Genomic DNA, 18,519 nt, shown 5'->3' with positions numbered 1-18,519 from the left:
TGAAGCAGGGAGACCACTACCGTGGGAGAGAAAGCCCAGCATCTGAGACAGGGAGAGAAGGGAAGAGCAGCAGGAGAATTCCTGGAGGGATGGAAACAGTGGTCACAGTAAAGACAGAGCCTGGGGATTACAAGCCACTTTTAAGCCTATTCTGCATAGATTCCCGTGGCCCTTGGGAAAATCACAATAGTTTTATTTCACTTTATCTAAACTACAGAAACAGTTCATAGAAATATAGTAGTAGAATTAAAGCAAAAGTACTCCTTAACTGACCTCCCTCAAATTCCAGGAACCTCCCCAGGGGTCCCCTTCGTGATCAGGTTAGTACCTCTCCAGGCCTCCTCAGACGCTTGGGGGCTGGGGGGAGCGAAATCAAAAGCCAGCTTGTGCCCACGTGCTGAAATGGGTGCCCTAGCGTGAGGCTGCCACTGCCCGGAGGAAGTGACCCCTCTTCCAGTCCATCAAAGACAAGCAGGGGCTCGGGACTCTTCCAGGATCTCTGCTGTGCAGGAACACGCATTTATATGATTCAGATACGTCACGCAGCTTTTTGTTAGGCACGTGGTTTTGTAACCTGCTTTTTAAATTTATTTATTTTTTCTTGCGGTTTTACTGAGACATCATTGGCATACAGCACCGTGTAAGTTTAAGGTGTACGGCATGATGACCTGACTTGCATATATCACGTAATAATGATCACAATAAGTGTAGTGAACATCCATCATCTCATATATTCGATATAAAATTAAAGAAACAGAAAAACATTTTTCCACGCGATGAGAACTCTTAGGGTTTCCTCTCTCAACAACTTTAATGTGTAACACGTATCAATATCAATGAATTCAGTAAAGTTGCAGGATGTGAAATTAGTATACAGAAATCTGTTGAGTTTCTATACGCTAACAACAAACTATCAGAAAGAGAAATTAAGAAAACAATGCCATTTACAATTGCATCCAAAAAAATAAAATAAAATACCTAGGAATGGATCTAACTAATGAGGTAAAAGACCTGTACTCCAAAAACTATAAGACACTGATGAAAGAAATTGAAGATGACACAAACAGATGGAAAGATATACTGCGTTCACAGACTGGAAGAATAAATATTGTTAAAATGTCCACACTACCCAAGGCAATCTTCAGATTCAAAGCGATCCCTATCAAAATACCAATGGCATTTTTTCACAGAACTAGAACACGTAACTTGCGTTTTTAACACAAAAGTATATCTTGGAAGCTTGTCCAGGTCAATAAAATATAGGATGACCTCATCCTTTTACCTGCATTTTTTATATTGACCTATAACCAAGACTCCTCCCTGCCCAAAATCAATTTAGGCTGTTTCCAACATTTTTTTTTTTTTTTTTTTTTTTTTTTTGCGGTACGCGGGCCTCTCACCGTTTTGGCCTCTCCCGCTGCGGAGCACAGGCTCCGGACGCGCAGGCCCAGCGGCCATGGCTCACAGGCTCAGCCACTCCGCAGTATGTGGGATCTTCCCGGACCGGGGCACGAACCCGTGTCTCTCGCATCGGCAGGCGGACTCTCAACCACTGCGCCACCAGGGAAGCCCATATTAAACTGTATTAAAATATAAAAATTGCTAGAAAGTCAGGCTCAAAGAAGAGAAGAATTTGAGGAATTCAATGACTTCTCACTTTCCTGCTGTGCTTCCTGTTAGCCTGAGCCTGAATGGAAGCAGTCAGTTATACGTTTCTCCTTCACAGAAAGTGAGAAACACAGATTTCCCAGGAAAACCAAAATTCTGGAAGAAGTTTCTGGTGTGGAAGTCCACAGCAACATTTTTATAGCAAATGTAATAATGGGTAATATGTATGGCTTTTATTTTTGGTGAAGACTTACAACAAAAGTTGAATCAGTTTAAAATCAAGCTAATGAAAATGATTCTGTTGTCCACTGAGCCACCTTCTGGTGACCCAATGCAAGACAGACCCAATTTTTTTTTTTCAGAGAAAAACAGGAGTGTGCCGTGGCCCACAAATATGACGGCGGCTTTCTAAAGGTCTGGTGAATTGTCCAGGTTCGCATCGTGTAAGCACTGCTTCTGGCTGCCACATGCAGACGAACAACGAGAAATTGCTGGGTGCGCCGTGACTCCTCCGCACACACCTGTAGAGCTGAGTAAGAGCCGTCCCTCCAGGACGTAAACGGACCCTTGGTGGCGGCTAGGACAGAATGCTCTTTGGTGCATCCCGCCAGAAGCCACGCCCCCTTGCTGGGAAGCTCTCTGTCCCAGCCTGGAATTCGGGGAATGCTGCTGCTGATCGGGAGCACGGCGGCGTCTCACGAGTTTTAGCGTTATTTTGCTTTTCTTCTTCAGTGTCCCCAAAGCTCTTGGTCTGGGTCCTGGAGCAGAACACTTTTGTGATAAATTGACCTTAACTGAGCCAGTGTATGGGCTAAGTTAGATTAAAAGAGCCTTTGGCTGCCAACAAATCCATTTAGAGATTTAAAAATATTTACCTCTTGCTAAATATGACAAGCGCCGCACATGTAGTCAGAATGACGAATTTTTCTCAAGGAGCTGCAATCCGCTGGAATAGTTCCCACAGTATGAAATACAACCTAATATTCTAAAAGAAAAACATTGTGAGGCATTTATCATTCCATCCCCTGCCCCCACAAAAAAAAGAAAAACTTTTCCATCTTTGACACATCACCTAGGTCCCAAGCTACTACTTAACGCAAATGTCTTGACAACATACAGCACCCACTCTCAGCGGGTCCTAGCTATGCTGCACACTTCGGAAATTTTGATTGAAGTGCTGCCTTTTTATACATCTCATTTCTCATGGATAACAACTATGAGGATTCATTTTGGGATCAAAACAGAACATTTCGATGCTAGACTCGACACCATCACTGTCTGTAACTGCCAAAACAAAAACTGATGGGACGACAGATCATCTTGTTGAAAGGGCTTCGCTTCAGTGGTCTGGAACCTGCAAGCAATTTAGGCACACTGGCTGCCGGTTGCATCTAGTATCAGGGCATCATTCAAAACGATACAGACACATTAAATACGGCTTTTCTTTATGAAGTAAAGTCCATGAGCTCATTAGCCATGGACAGGCACTGGGTCTCACATAAGTAAGATCACTTTTAGTAGATTGAGGGCAAAACTATCTCATGATTAAAGGATCTTGTACAGGATACATTTGATTTTATTGGGTCGGCCAAAAAGTTCATTCAGGTTTTTCTGTAACATCTCCAACACTATTGGAAATAAATATTTGAAGGATAAAATGGTACTTTATTATATCATTATTGCCAATTTACAGTCATGTTCGTTTTAATTCAAACTTTTCATCTTATTTACAGCTATTATAATAAAATCAAGCAAAGATTTCACAATAAGACACTATATACGTGGGCCACCTTTTCTTTTTACATGCAAGTCAGCCAGGAGCACCGTTTCAAGCCAGACTTCCTGTGATTTAGTGACAGTAGAAGCGGGTATTTGTATTTCCACTAAGCAGATCTGTAAGGATGTTCGTTCATGCATCCCACAAACGCTGACTGAGTGCCACTTTCCTATGGGGACTGTGCACAAAGTTCCATTCGACTGACCGGGGCAACATCACGCATTAGGGAACAGGGTTTCAGAAGCCCTCACCCTGGTTTTCTACCCCTCTGCCTTCAGGAAGTACTGGAGAGGCCCCAGCACCCAGGTTTCTTCTCTATTCCATTTCCCCATGCCCCAGAGAGAGAATCTGATTACAGAAACTAATTCAAGTTCTACTGTTATGCATATAAACGTGATTTTATATGCAGAGCTCAAGGTCCTAACACTTGATTTTCTCTCCCTGATCAGAAGACAACGACTCGAATAGTAACTAGGAAGGGACACCCCAGAAGCCAGGACCCAGGGTCTCTGCGGACTGGGGACAACCCACTGCCCCCTCAAGGATATCCTTTCCCAGGAGAGCTTGGCTTTTGCTACGGGCTGAATTGTCTCCTCAAAATGCACATGTTGGAACCCTAACTCCCAGTATGACTCTTCCTTGGAGACAGGATCTTCAAGAGTTAATTCAGGTTAAATTAGGTCATAAGGGCGAAGCTCTGATCCACTGGCACTGCGGCCCGATAAAAAGAGGAAGAGAGAAATCTCTCTTCACCGTGACAGAACACAGCAACAGCCAGGAAGAGCGTCCTCGCCAGAAGACGAGCCCTGTCGGAACCTCCACCCTGGACTTTTCGGCCTCCAGAAGAGCGAGAAGATAAATTGCTGTAGTTTGAGCCATCCAGACTACGGTATTTTGTTATCCAGCCCAAGCCGACTAAGACAGCTTTCATCAGGGGTTTTGTCAGAAGAAAGATAAAAATTTATTGTGAAACTGAAGGAGCCCTGGAGGAAGCTGGAATATTGTACAAAGTGTCCCAACCTGATAAATAATATTAGCTGTTATTTATCGAATAACTAAAGCCAGGCACCGTGCTTTGCGGGCACACGCACATGCACGCACACGCACACACACACGCACACATGATCCACATTAGGTCCTCAAAGTAACCCTATCAGATTGATAGTATCTCCCCCATTATGCTAACTGATGAAATTGAGTCTCAGGAGTGCTGATCCACTTGCCAAAATGTACACAACTAGCGGGTCCAAACCCCCAAGGTCTGCCTTTCCAGCCATTAACTTACAGCGATTCTAGGCAGAGCACCCGTCTTTGGGGTTACTTAAGGATGCCTTTTGTGCTCTATGCCTTCAAACCAATCAGAACCAGCCTGAGCCCAGGTCCCTGTCGAGCCCAGATGTGTCCATTTCAGTCAGTGTTGGGCCCTGGGAGGAGGAAAGCCCCTCAAATCGGGGTACGTAGGAAGCTGCAAACCCGACCTGCATATATTCTGTCTTTTCAATGTTCACCAACAAGATAAACTCCTGAATGGACTGTGGGGAAACCTCTGGGGACCCAGCACAGAAGCATCTGAAAGGAGTCACCAAATCATACCGTTATGGGTTTTGCCTTTTTCCAGCCTCTGTAATCATCACACTTCCATTGCCTGGAGGAAAAGCCCCCAAGCACAGAGTCCAGTGCAGAGAACCAGGGAACTCGCCCACTTAGCATCTCAGGAGCCACCTGCTCGCAGGCTCTGAGTGAGTCAAGCTGTCTTTCCGGGCAACAGCCTTTCTGTCCTGAAGCAACAGTGCATGGCTGGAAACTTAACATCATCCAGTTAATGCAAAGTATTTCCTCTGCCCCTAGCTGAGCCCGCTCTGAATATGTGCCAAAATAGCTATTTGCAGTGATTAAAAGTGAGACACCCGAGCCGAGATTCCGTCGGGACCAGAGAGAAGCGCCTTTCCACCCTGGGCTCATCAACACTGGCGGAGGCTGGGTAAGGAGCCTGGTCAGGCGTGGAGCAGAGACCCGCAGAGCGGGGGCTCAAGAGCGTTGCTTCTGATTTGCCCACCAGATGCACGGGGTATGGAGAAGTCAAGCAGAGGGTTTTGTCATCTCGCTCTTTTCGAGGAGGGGCCAGAGACGAAACAAGCAAAATCCTAACTCTGTCTATTGTAAATGGACTTCATCTACTTTGGAAACAAAGCCAGTTCAAACTACTGTCACTGGCGTGTGAGCAAACCTAGACTCACCTGATTGCGGGCAGCAGCCCATGCTTACAACTATGGAACTCAAGGAAAACTTGTCCCCAAATGGTGCTGCCTCGGCTCTTCCCGGGAGCGTCCTAGACTCTCCACGGCCACAGGACCATAACTAGAAGGCACAGAGGGCAGCGTGCGTCCTGTATTCCAGCCTAACTTTGTCGGGTCCTGACAACCTTAACATTGAAACCTGGGCTAGTCTTCCTGGAATAACCAATCTAATTCCGGGGAAAGGTTAACATCAGGCCAGAGCTGATCTTCTCATGGTAATACTTGAAAATGGAGTTAAGGAAAGTATGGAACGTCGTGTCCGTCTTGTTTGCTGTGTACATTTTGTTTTCTGCAGGGAGGCACCTGAATTTGGGGAGCTGTGAGTTGTCACAGCTCTGTTTTACAACAATGTAAAAACGGTGGGAAACATAAGGTGGCTCCCACACTGTCATCCACGGCTGGTCCCCGTGTCCCACACCAATGAGGGCACGAAAGACCCGGGGTAACACCGTGCCGTGTGAGGCTGGAATGCCATGTGGACTGTGCTGGACCCCTCTCTAAGGCGAAGTGCATGCTGTATGAGATGAATCCCTACTGCTTCTTCTTGAGTTACGTTGCCAGCTAGAGTGAACCCCTACTCACTGCAATGCCGCTGACCAGCTCTCCTTTCATCATGGCAACATCTGGGGGCCACATGAGCCACATTCATTCTATTTTGTGATTTAAGTTAGCCCAGAAATTGACTTAGAAATCCCAGGTAAGCTTGGTGTTCCTATTGACTTTGAACCTGCCTTATTTTCCCAGGAATCAAGGGGAGAGGCAGCCAGAAGGGCTGAGGATTTTCCAAATTTGATCCAATTCTCAGTCAAATGTTCAGAATCGAATGATAACACAGGGACTTCCCCAGTGGTCCAGTGGGTAAGACTTCACTCCCAATGCAGGGGGCCCAGGTTCAATCCCTGGTCAGGAAACTGGATCCCACATGCATGACACAACTAAGAAGTCCACAACCCCGTGTGCCTCAACTAAGACCCGGTGCAGCCTAAATAAATAAATAAATAAATATTTAAAAATAAATAAATAAATGATGACACAGAGAAGACCCACACAGGACCCTCTTTTTATTCATAGCAAGTTATGAATCTGTCCTCTTGGGCATTTTTACACTGTCATCATACACAGTAATCCTGGGAGTTACCACACAGTTATCTCTGAAATAAAAACTAGCACAACTGATGTTCACAGAAGCTGTGCACACTAAAGGGACTGAGCTCAAGCTTAGAAGAGCTGGTGGCTTCTCTCAAGAGGGAGCCCAGTCACAGCAAAGATAGTACATTTAATGTTACCCGACATCACCGTACACATTCTCACACCATAGGCTTCGTGAAAGTGGGGAGAAAACTACATGAGTCCTCAAAATGAGGCTGAGCGTATCTGTCAGCGTTCAGTCAGGAACATGGAAACCACTACTTTTGCTACTTGCCATGTCAGGGAAGCTGATTCACAGGAACCCAGTGGAAGGTCACCACAAACCTCATGCCCCAGCCGCCTGTGGGTCCACCTGCAGCCGCCAAAGGGCAGTAATGGTCTCCCTTTCTTTCCCAGCTTCCAAATAGCATTCAGGTGACTCTTACTGGCGAAATGTAGGCCAGAAATGTCAAAGGAACGTGGAAAATATCGTTTTCAGGTTTCTAGCCATTGGGACACAAGTTAGAGTTTAGAAGATTTGAGATGGTTCTAAGTATCAATGGACAACACCTAGCAAACTCAGAAAGACAAACCACCCCAGGAGGTATCTGCCTAAACGATATCATTGAAAGGTAGAGGTCTAGAGAGAGCGGCCAATTATAAAATGAACAAGATGATAATACAAAGCCTGGCAAGCAGGTAAACAACTAAAAGAAAGATAACGGAGGAAGGAAGGAAGGGAGAAAAATAACAAAAGAAAAGTGAGGCGCTAAGAAGAACTCATTCTGGAAGAAAACATTACCCAGGGGAGGGTTATAAAACCTACAAACGCTTTAAGCTATACAAGAACTTAAGAATACAAACTCAATAAAACTTGAAGAATTCCAAATCTAGATGATCAAACAAAAGAATAAGATGAAAAGAAAAACAAAATCTTAGAGTGAAGAAAGAAGCTGAAATTACACGGCCAGCAGAGATTTAACTGTTGTATTAGAAAAAGCAAGTGTATAAATAGACTTGCCACAAACGCAAGCACTGAAATTCAGGAGACGCCTAAGATAATCAGGGAAGGGAGAAGACACATGGGGAAGCATCGGACGACAGACGCGGGGAATTTCAGACCTGGCATTTCAGGATAATGGAAAGCCTTATTTTCATCTCCCTCTCACTTACTTCCCCCAAAACACATGACATCTACAAGGAGGACAAATTCAGCATTTCTACAAAACTGAGAAAATGCAATCATCAAATTACCTGTAATTAGAGAGAAAAAAACAAAGGAAAGGAAACTGGGTGTTCTTACCGTAGCAGTCCTCTAGGTGTGAAGCGTGGAGAAGAGAAGCTTAAAAGACTTCGTATAAAACAGCAGAAGATCACCTTCAGAAGAGAAATTGCAAGAATAAATGCCCAAATAAGGAACCCAGACCAGGACTTCATAGTTTATAGCCTTATATGGAGAAAGGGACCAGAGGGGCAGCTTAGAGGAACTCCTGCTTTTAGAAAGAATTAGATGCACACGGAGGGGATACACCTTGGAGAAGACCCAGTGAGAAAGGAGGAAATGAAAGGGAGAAATTGAGAATGTTTCAGAAATGAAAGACATGCCAACTCTTCCCTTCCTCACCCACCACCAACACCTCCGTCCACAAAGCAGATGGCACAGAGGGGCACTGTCGGGCTAGGAATCCTGCTCATGAAACGAGTAGAGTAAAGAACAGCAGACCACCCTGGTGTAAAATGACTACAACGTCTGGGAGATAAATACATACATACATTTAAACCCTTTTCTGCTGGCGAGAAGACGGCCAAAAACTCAGCACAAGCTTGAAGAAAACTGTAGTAAACAACTGCAGACTACAGTAAATAGCCTCAGTCAAGAATCTGGGCCTGTGGTAAAACGCCTTCAATCAGAAATACAAAAGCAAAGAACAGAGACACACAGAAAAGCAGGAAGAAATGAAATGGGAGTTGATTAGATTCAGGAAATGAATAAGAGATAAAACAAAAGCATATAAAATTAAGATTAAATTGCAAGGTACCAATAAAGACATACTCAAATAAAAACTTAATAGAGGCATTAAGAAAGTTTTTAAAAAAAGAGAAATATGAGCTAAAAAGGAAATTAAAGTACCAGGAAGAAAGTGGACAGTAATGGAAGACAATGGAACAAGGCTGAATGTATATGTAATAGTTGTCCTTGAGGAGAAAAACCAAAACAATTGAACAGAATATTTAAAACTATAAATCAAAAAAATCCCAGAAATAAAAGAGAAGTAACCCAACATATATTCCAGTAAAGGTATTAAACTTTAAAGATAAAGACAAAAACATTTTGTCTCCAGACCAAAAAAAGAAAGAAAGATACAGTAAGAAAGATGGGGAAAGGGAGGGAGGACAGAAGAAAGAGAAAAAAGAAGGAAAGGATTTATAAAGGCAGAGGAATCAGACTGAGATTTCTCAAAATAATATACAAAGAAAGGCAACAGGGGAGTATAATTTTCAAGAAACTTGAGGAATGAAAACCAAGGATATATATGCAGCCAAACTTCCCTGAAGGTAGTAAAGTTATAGAAAAGCAGTTCTGCATCTGCCACAATTCAGGGAATACGTACTTTCAGACAAATCTACCAGAAGATGGCTTTTTATCCAGCCGAAGGATGGCTCCTTGGGACTCTGCAAAAGGACTCATAATGAACATTTCATATTTTTAATTGAAGAGCTAAGAACAATAAAAGGGCAGGGTCATGAATTCAAGTATAACAGGAAATTTTGTTCTAGTGAAGGAGGAAAGTGCAACTGAAAACAAGGCGGGACAGAAGAGAAAAGGGAGAAACTAGGACAAGATCAGTGACTGTGGTCAGTGGGAGTGAGCGGGTACCACTGAGGCTGACAGATGGTGAAGAGTTAAGTTAGAAAGCCGGGTTGCGAGGGCGGCATTAAGGGCGCTCTAAGAAGCACTAATCCAAAGGTAACCACTAAAATAAATATTTATACCTGCTCAAATATCAAAAGAAAAAATTTAAAGCAACCACAACAAATAGAGAAATAGACACAGTAAATATAAAATAATAGGGGAACTTCCCTGGTGATCCAGTGGTTAAGAATCCACCTTCCAATGCAGGGGACACGGGTTCAATCCCTGGTCAGGGAACTAAGATCCCGCATGTCGTGGGGCAACTAAGCCTGCACACCACAACTACTGAGCCCGCCCACCACAGCTAAAGAGAATATAAATGAATAAATAAATAAAGTAGTAAGCAAATTAATTACAGCATAAAATAATAAGACAAAATTGGGACCAGTATAGTAGTCATATCAATAATCGTGACTAGGACTAATGTGCCCATAAAAAGAAAAAGATTTTCAAATTGGCCCATAAAACAAAATACAACTCTCTACTACATACAAAGCACACTTACAATGCAGTGATTCAAGAACGCTAAAAGTAAAGACTTGAATAAAAACATCTTGGGTAAAGAAGCAATAGGAAGCCAGCGGCTGCAATCCTGATACAAAACAAAGTAGAATTCAAGGCAAATGAGTCAAAGAAGGACATTTTGTAGTATTTAAAGGCACCTTCCACATAAAGATCTGGTAGTGATGAATAGGTATGCACTAAATAACACAGCAACCACATGCACAAAACAAAAATTACAGGTGATGCAAAAAGGAACGGAAACACAGTAACAATAGGAGATTTTAACATATCACTCTGAACATGAGACAAAACAAGTAGACAAACATTAATGTAGGATATAAAAGATTTAAACAATACGATCAATAAGATCGATCTTTTAGATATACAGCAATCACCTGACGCTGGTAAGAAAGCACAATGTTTCTTTTCAAATGCACATCAAACATTCTTAAAGACTGGAAATATACTAGGGCACTAGTAGGAACTTTTAGGAAAGGCTTTCTAATGATGACTAAAATTCCAGATTCCGTAAAGAAAAATTGATAAGTTTTACTACCTAGTGGTGAAAAAACTGCACAGTAAAGCACGTCATAATCAAAAGACATGACAAACTGAGAGAAAATATTAGCAATGTACGTTACAGATAAGAGACTAATTTCCCTAATTTACAGAGAAGTTTTCAAAATTAAGGGGAAAATATTTCTGCTTCCAAGCAAGATAGATGAATTTACATTCCCCTGAAATAACTATTACACGGCAGGAAACATATGTGAGCAAGAAAAAGGTTTTCAAGACACACTCCTCAAGCAGCAAAGGGCAGTGGTTCCTGATATATGAGAAACAAGCAAGGTAGGTTATATTGTCATCCTGGTTCACAGCCCTGAGTGGGTTTCCAGGAGCACCTGGTGGAGCTGGTGATCTCCCAGAGCTGGGCAGGTAGAGCTGAGAACCAGGGGTTAGATAAAGGATAGCAATGTAAAATTTACTGAAGTTGATAACTGTACTATTTTTAAATAAGATAATATCCTTTTCTTAGGAAAGATACCCTGAAATATCTAGGGATCAGAGCCATAGTTATGTAAATTATCCTCCAGTGGCTGAGAAATAAACTGATCTGTGTACGTGAGGGGGGGAGGGAGGGTGCACACACGTACAGCAAAAGAAAGTTTTTCAATAATTATTTACATAATGAATAGAGGATTTTCAAAAGGAATAAAAACTGATGTCTTGGACAATAAAAAGAAATCAGAAAAACTGTGGAATTTACATGATGTTAGGAAAAAAATCATATTTTACTCAAAATTAATATGGATTTAAAGTTTTTAGAATTTTTCTAATTAGCACTTGCAAATTCTTTGTGCTATATTTGGCGATTCTTGGATCTTCCAAGAGTAATTACAACTAAAATTCTAGAATCCACTAGTTTTGACAACACGTAAATTAAATTTGTTATAATCCAATTATGGAGCGACAACTCTGGTATTATAAAGCATATCAAATTTTAATTTAAAGATACGCTTATGTATGCATAGATTTGACCAGTTCTTCGTGGATCAAATCTCTATCAAAGACTTGAATATTCAGAAACCATAATTACCGAAGAATATTGTTTTTTGTTTTTGAGGTATGAATTATTCATTTTATTTGTCTGAGTACTGCAGAATTTATATTGAAAACTTGCACTATAAATTCAATATACAGCATCCAAGTAATTAGCACAATGACAGATTCATGGGCAGAGAAGCAACCTTCCCCTTGTGTGGTGGTTGAGTAATAGTAGTTTCAGAAAGAAATATAAGCAGTTTGAGCTAAAATAACAAAACCTGAAGCAAAACAAAATGCAATACCATTTACCACTAGATTTTTGATTCCCCACTACAGTTTGTTTTATTCGTCATACATCATAACTCAAGCTAGTGCATTGCAACAGTACTGGATGAAGCCACGCTCTCAACCCCAAACTCCCTTTTCCATAGTGATACTGCATACATACATATTCTTGAGGTCCAACTCTTCTCAAATTCTGATTGCCTCTGCCTGTAAAGAATTGGAAAAGACTTCAGACTACCCTTACCCTGGGGGGAGAGGTGATAAGAAAAAATATCTTCATTTATCAGCTGAAAGGGTTCTAAGAAATAGGACAATATTCCTGGCATGCTTTTGAATGACCGTATATGACAGAACTTAATTTTCTTCTCGTGCTTAGATCTGCAGTCCTAAGTTTTTAATAAAAAGTACCGGGGGTGACCTCATCAAGATAGCGATGTAGGTCATTCTCAGCTCTAGCCTCCCTCCCAAGAAGGCCAACTAGAAACTACCCATGGGCACGGCACCATTAGGAACATCCCAGAACCCAAGGGGGAGGCTGAAGCACCCCTGGACAGCAGAGATCCGGAAGGACACTTAGCAGGGGAAGAGGAGCGGCTTCCTTTTGACCTCAGAGTCCATCCCCCAGGCCGGCACAGGGCCACACTGAGAAAGCACATCCCCCCCACACACCCAGGACTTCTCCAGTGGAGAAGAGAGAACCCAAGGCGGACATCCCGTTTCCCCACTGTTTCAGGAAGCTTCCCGGGAGGTCCGCTCAGGCCTCACCTTACAGAGCCTGACCACTGGGGGTCAGACAGAGAGAAGGGAGGCAGGGCTTACAGCCACCAGTGCTCAGATCTTAGCGGACCGCGTTCTCGCTTGCAGTAGTGCATGCGAGAGTGGAGATCCCAGCCGGCAGAAGACATAGGGGATAAGCTTCTCGACAGGGACCTTGGCAGTGAAGTTTTGGATACAATATCAGAAGCACAATCAACAAAAGCAGTAATCAACAAGTGAGACCATATCAAACATAAAAGCTTCTGCCCAGGGAAAGAAACAATCCACAAAATGAAAAGACATTCTACAGAATGGGAGACAATATTTGCAATATAACAGATAAGAGAGTAATAGCCAAAATATACAAGGAACTCACGGAACTCAACAGCAAATAACAATACTAATAATCCAATTAGAAAACAGGCAAAGGATGTAAGGAGTCATTTTTCAAAACAAAAAATACAAATGGCCACTAGGTACATGAAAACGTGCTCAACATCACTAATCATTAGGAAATGCAAATCAAAACCACAGTGAGATATCACCTCACACTTGTTAGAATGGCTATTATCAAAAAGGCAACAGACACCAAGTGCTGGTGACGGTCTTGTGAAATAGGAATATTTGTTTGGTGTTGGTGGAAATGTAAACTGGTGCAGCTACTACGGAAGAAAGCATGGAGGTTCCTCAAGAAATTAAAAATACAACTACCATGTGATCCCAAAATCTCACTTGAGGTATATATCCAAAGGTGAATTATACTGCAATGAACATGGAGGTGGAGATATCTCTGAGAGTGTGATTTCATTTCCTTTGGCTATATATATTATATATTTTTTGGAATATTATTCAGACATTTAAAAAGAAGGAAATCCTTCAATTTTCAGCAAGATAGATGAACCTTGAGGGCATTAGGCTTAGTAAAATAAGTCAGACAAAGAAAGACAAACACTGTACGATCTCATTTATGTACAGAAAAAATTTTTTTTAACTCACACAAACAGTGAATAGATTGGTGGTTTCCAGGGGCAGTAGGGTGAGGCACTGCGGGAAATGAGTGAAGGTGGTGGTCAAAGGGTACAAATTTCCAGTTATAAGATGAATACGTTTTGGGATTTAATGTATAGCTTGGTGACTACAGTCATCAACATTGGACAATATCACCAATGATACTTGAAAGTTGCTGAGAGAGTATATCTCAAAAGGTCTCACCACACATATACAGACGGAACCAAGAAGATGGAAGCCACGTGAGGTGGTGGGTGTGTTAACTAATCTTACTGTGGTCATCACTTCACAATATATTTGTATATCGAATCATCACCCTGTATACCATAACCTTAGACGTTTTAAGTCAGTTATATCTCAATAATAGTGGGAAAAAATTAAACCTTCAAAAAATGTTTAATAAAGGCATTTCTTGACCTTAGATAAGAGAGAATCATAGAACAGACCCTAAAACACAACACTAGTCATCAGGGACCCTCACAATACTCATACCATACAGATGGATATCTAGAATGCTCTTGGTAAATAAGAATTTCAGGGCTTCTCTGGTGGCACAGTGGTTAAGAATCTGCCTGTCAATACAGGGGGCACGGGTTCGAGCCCTGGTCCGGGAAGATTCCACATGCTGCAGAGCAACTAAGCCCGTGAGTCACAACTACTGAGCCCACGTGCCACAGCTACTGAAGCCCACGCGCTCTACGGCCTGTGCTCCGCGACTAAGAGAAGCCACTGCAATGAGAAGCCTGCGCACCGCAACAAAGAGTAGCCCCCGCTCGCCACAACTAGAGAAAGCCTGCGCACAGCAACAAAGACCCAAGGCAGCCAAAAATAAAAATTAATTAATTAATTTAAAAAAAAGAATTTCAACATCTTTGATTCAGTAAAATTTTAAATTTACATTGGGACTAATGTGTGTTTTTCCTGAGCTCTGAGAGTCAGATTTTCAAATGCAATTAAGGTACTTTGAAGTGTACAGCGTAGCCCTAACTACTGAAGCACAGTTCTTTCTCCTTGATGGCAGCATCTGCTCAGAAACACGGTAAACCATCTTGTACGTAAGACCTGTGACTGGGAGGAGACTGTAATAAACAGACCTCATCGTAAAAGCATATAGTGCATTACCACAGTGTCAAAATGCACGAGACAGTATCGTAAAAACAATCAAAATCTTAAGGAAGATCTTAATGAATAAGACAGACTTAAATACATGCTGGATACCTAGATTAGAAAAAGCAGATATGGAGAACTGAAAAAATGCTTTTGATTAGATGTTTATTTGATTAAAAATATTAGAATAATCTGGGGATATATGTATACGTATAGCTGATTCACTTTGTGATACAGCAGAAACTAACACACCATTATAAAGCAATTCTACTCCAATAAAGATGTTAAAAAAAAATCCTACTAGGGAAGATTCAACTTACCTCTTCCTCACATACAGTGTTTACCACATCATGATCCTGTAAACATACAGCAGAACTATGTAGTGTACTATAGTTTCATTTTCTTTCTTGTGCATTGTTTTCTTAGAGTGAATAAAGCCCTCTGTTGTTTTCAAAGAAAAATATATTAGAATATAAAGTTTGAGGCAGGTTATGTTAAGCAGCAGCATCTTCTGCAGGAGAACTAGGTTCCAAAAGCACTCTTACTTCTAGGCACTTACTTTCCGTTATTTCTTTCTTATCTGTTGATGCCTGGAAAACTCAGAAGCACGTTTACACGACTGTGCAGTGGACACTCAAATATATAGCTGACTCAAAATGTAAAGAGGAAAAAGCACAGATCTTCTTACCTAGTTTAAAAACCTCTTTCACACATTTCAAAATACTACATCCCAGCTTAGTGGAAGCCATAGCCTCCCTACTAAATGTATTTTTTAAATTAAAAAAAAGAGGAAAGAAAACATCTGCATTTAGATGCAGATCATGTGGAATCATGCCCAAGAATTCCTCGGCAGTTCAAGGTCAACAACAATGGAGTCAGAGCCAGGAGCCTGGGGACCATTTCACCACCACGTGCACATCATCGCACCACGCATGACAGAAAACACTAGCAACTTGGATGTGAGAATGTGTGCAGTTGTCCTTTTAGACTTCTTTCTTTTTCTTTTTTTTTTTTTTTTTGGTAAGAGAAAGCTTACTTAACATGAGATCTACACTCGTAACAGACACTTACATGTACAGTACGTCACTGTCGTCTACAGCACAGTGTTCTGTATCAGATCTCTAGAATGTGTTTATCTGGCATAACTAAATTTTACATACAGTGATTAACAACTCCCCATTTCCCCCTTACCCTCGCCCCTGGGAATCATCATTCTATTCTTTGCTTCTATGAGGTTGACTATTTTAGATACTTAAGAAAGTAGAATCAGAAACTGGAATGCTTTTTTACAAGCTTGGTAGGAGTGCAAACTGGTGCAGCTGCTATGGAGAACAGTATGGGTTTCTCAAAAAAAAACAAAAAGAGAACTACCATATGACCCAGGAATCCCACGTCTAGGTATTTATACACAATACTTGAAATCAGGATTTCAAAGAGGTACTAGCATTCCCACGTTCACTGTGCGCTGTTCACAACAGGCAAGATGTGGAAACAATGTAAATGTCCATCAACAGATGAATAGATAAGGAAAATGTGATATATTCATAAAATGTAATATTACTCGGCCTTAAAAAAGAAGGAAGCCCTGTTATACGCAGCAACATGGATGAACCCTGAGGACGTTACGCTTCGTGAGATCAGCCTTCCCTCCATTTTCACAGAACCTTCCTGTCTCTTTCTCCCACTCCTCCCACCTCCATGTCTTCCTTTTCTCTTTCTCTTTTCAGCCCGAGTCCTTCCCCCACAGGGCAATTAAGACTGTGCTTGGGATGCAGGTCCAAGAGACAGCCCCAGCGCTACCCCTGCACCCGCCTGACAGATTCTGGTAAGAGCCCCGAGGCCGCGCAGCTGAGTCCTGAGGCCGCGCAGCTGAGCAGAGAGGCACAGGGCCTGGGAGTCACAAGAGCCTTTCGTCCCATCCCTGTTCTTTGCCTCCTGGGTGACTTCAGTCATCTGAACACCAAAGAGATGCAGCAGGAGCATCTCAAAGGCATCTTCCAGTTCTAACATCTCAAGGTGCAACGCTTCTGAGACCAAGGTGCAACGCTTCTGAGTCTTTAAACTGCAGAAGCATACAGCTCATGGTGGAGTTCCTAGGGCCAAAGGCTGGGGCTTCATCATTCTAAAAAGGAAGAGAAGAAATGCAGGCAGAGGAGGAGGGGCCCTAAGACACACTCTGCTGTAATCCTTCAGAGGAAAGACGTGTGGTGGGGGTCTGGGGGAGGATGGAGCAAAGGTCACAGACAGAGGCAGGCAGCGAGAGGCAGCCTGGGTTCCCTCCAGCTTCGGGGAGCTCAGGAAGCATGGCTAAGGTTCGGAAAGAGTTTATCAGCAAAATAAGACACGCGGAAGGTGTAAGAGATCGTCTATGTCATGGAAGACTATGAGACCCAGCGTGGAGGAAACGCTTGCAGTGCAACGGGGAGCGAGTGTGAGCTGCTTCCAGCTTCAATCAGACCACGGCACAGAATGCTCAGTGTCGTGGACTTGCTTGTGCATTAAATGCTGTGCTGCATTCAGTGCTCGCTCTGCACCCAGCACTGTACAGCGAATGGTCCAGGAACGCGATGGGAGCAGAGGCACGCGTGCTGCCCCTGGGACGCTCCCTAATGATGCCTCCCCACCCGTGCAAGCACCTCGACAAAATGCTGATGACCCCACGACACAGGAGGCCTCTACTGGCCGACACATATGCAAACACATGTGCATTACTGCCAACGAGCAGGAGCACTGAGCAGAAGGCGCTTCCCGCCTGCTCTGAGCCTGTGCTTCGCGGCACTTCAGGGGCAGAACAATGAGAACTATTTTTGCCGTGTTCTCAGTCCCAATCGGGCTGAACCGCTCGTGAGTGTGCCCAGCAGGCTTTCCCACAGAAGACAAGCCTCCCCAGCTCTGTAGGCTTAGCTTTCTGGCAATAGAATCTTCCAGTGTCACATCTACACTTAAAATACCATCACAGACACTTGTGGTTCTCATTTTCACAAGTACATAGAGGCCACCTGAGGAAATGCTGAAGAGAAGGAAGGAATTATTAGTGGCTCTTGGGCATCTCTAAATTCAGCATAGGAAATTTTAATAATTTAGGCTCATTACTTGTAGAACCATCAGGCTAAGCTACCTCAAATTTAGAAACTTTAATTCCCTTTCCAAAATAAAAGAAAAAATATTTTTCCTGTAATCTACCACAGCAAAAAAAAAACTCCCAATTCCCCACACCCACTATCCATCATCCACTCCAGCCGTTGGAAAAGATGCAGATGTTCAACGATTTCTGTCAGCCATACACACCTCGAGATGCTCACGTACATAATTCTCTTAGCCCGATTTCTTTTCGACTGCAGAGGGTGTATTTCTCGGCCCTGCACAATTGTACTGAAATCCCCCCACTCAGCACCCTCACTAATCCCTTTGGCCACCTTTATTCAAACAAACTTACTAAACCCAATTACAGAGAACAGCCTCCAGTAAACCTGTACCTTAACATATGTGCTCGCTGGGTAACCACATTGATATATGGTCATGCTTATGCTTCAGACAAACAGCGCAGCTGCATCTTCCATAATAAACATCCAGGGATATGGAGAGAATTT

The 18,519-nt window shown here is 42.6% G+C and overlaps 1 protein-coding gene across 1 annotated transcript in view; it reads right to left on the bottom strand.

Annotated features, from left to right (window-relative positions):
* Positions 1 to 786: 786 nt before the first annotated feature.
* LOC137205822 (uncharacterized) overlaps positions 787 to 18,519 on the bottom strand; it is a 92,871-nt gene continuing 75,138 nt past the window's right edge. Inside the window, exons 4-6 of the mRNA XM_067704009.1 lie at positions 8,114 to 8,187; positions 2,484 to 2,593; positions 787 to 2,366 (exon numbers count right to left, since the gene is read on the bottom strand). Coding sequence (XP_067560110.1) covers positions 2,518 to 2,593; positions 8,114 to 8,187 — 150 coding nt within the window. The 3' untranslated portion in view covers positions 787 to 2,366; positions 2,484 to 2,517. The remainder of the gene's footprint in view (positions 2,367 to 2,483; positions 2,594 to 8,113; positions 8,188 to 18,519) is intronic.

This window comes from Pseudorca crassidens, chromosome 14, assembly GCF_039906515.1.
Source record: "Pseudorca crassidens isolate mPseCra1 chromosome 14, mPseCra1.hap1, whole genome shotgun sequence".
NCBI classification, from domain to species: Eukaryota; Metazoa; Chordata; class Mammalia; order Artiodactyla; family Delphinidae; genus Pseudorca; species Pseudorca crassidens.
This window is presented reverse-complemented; position numbering and strand designations above follow the sequence as displayed.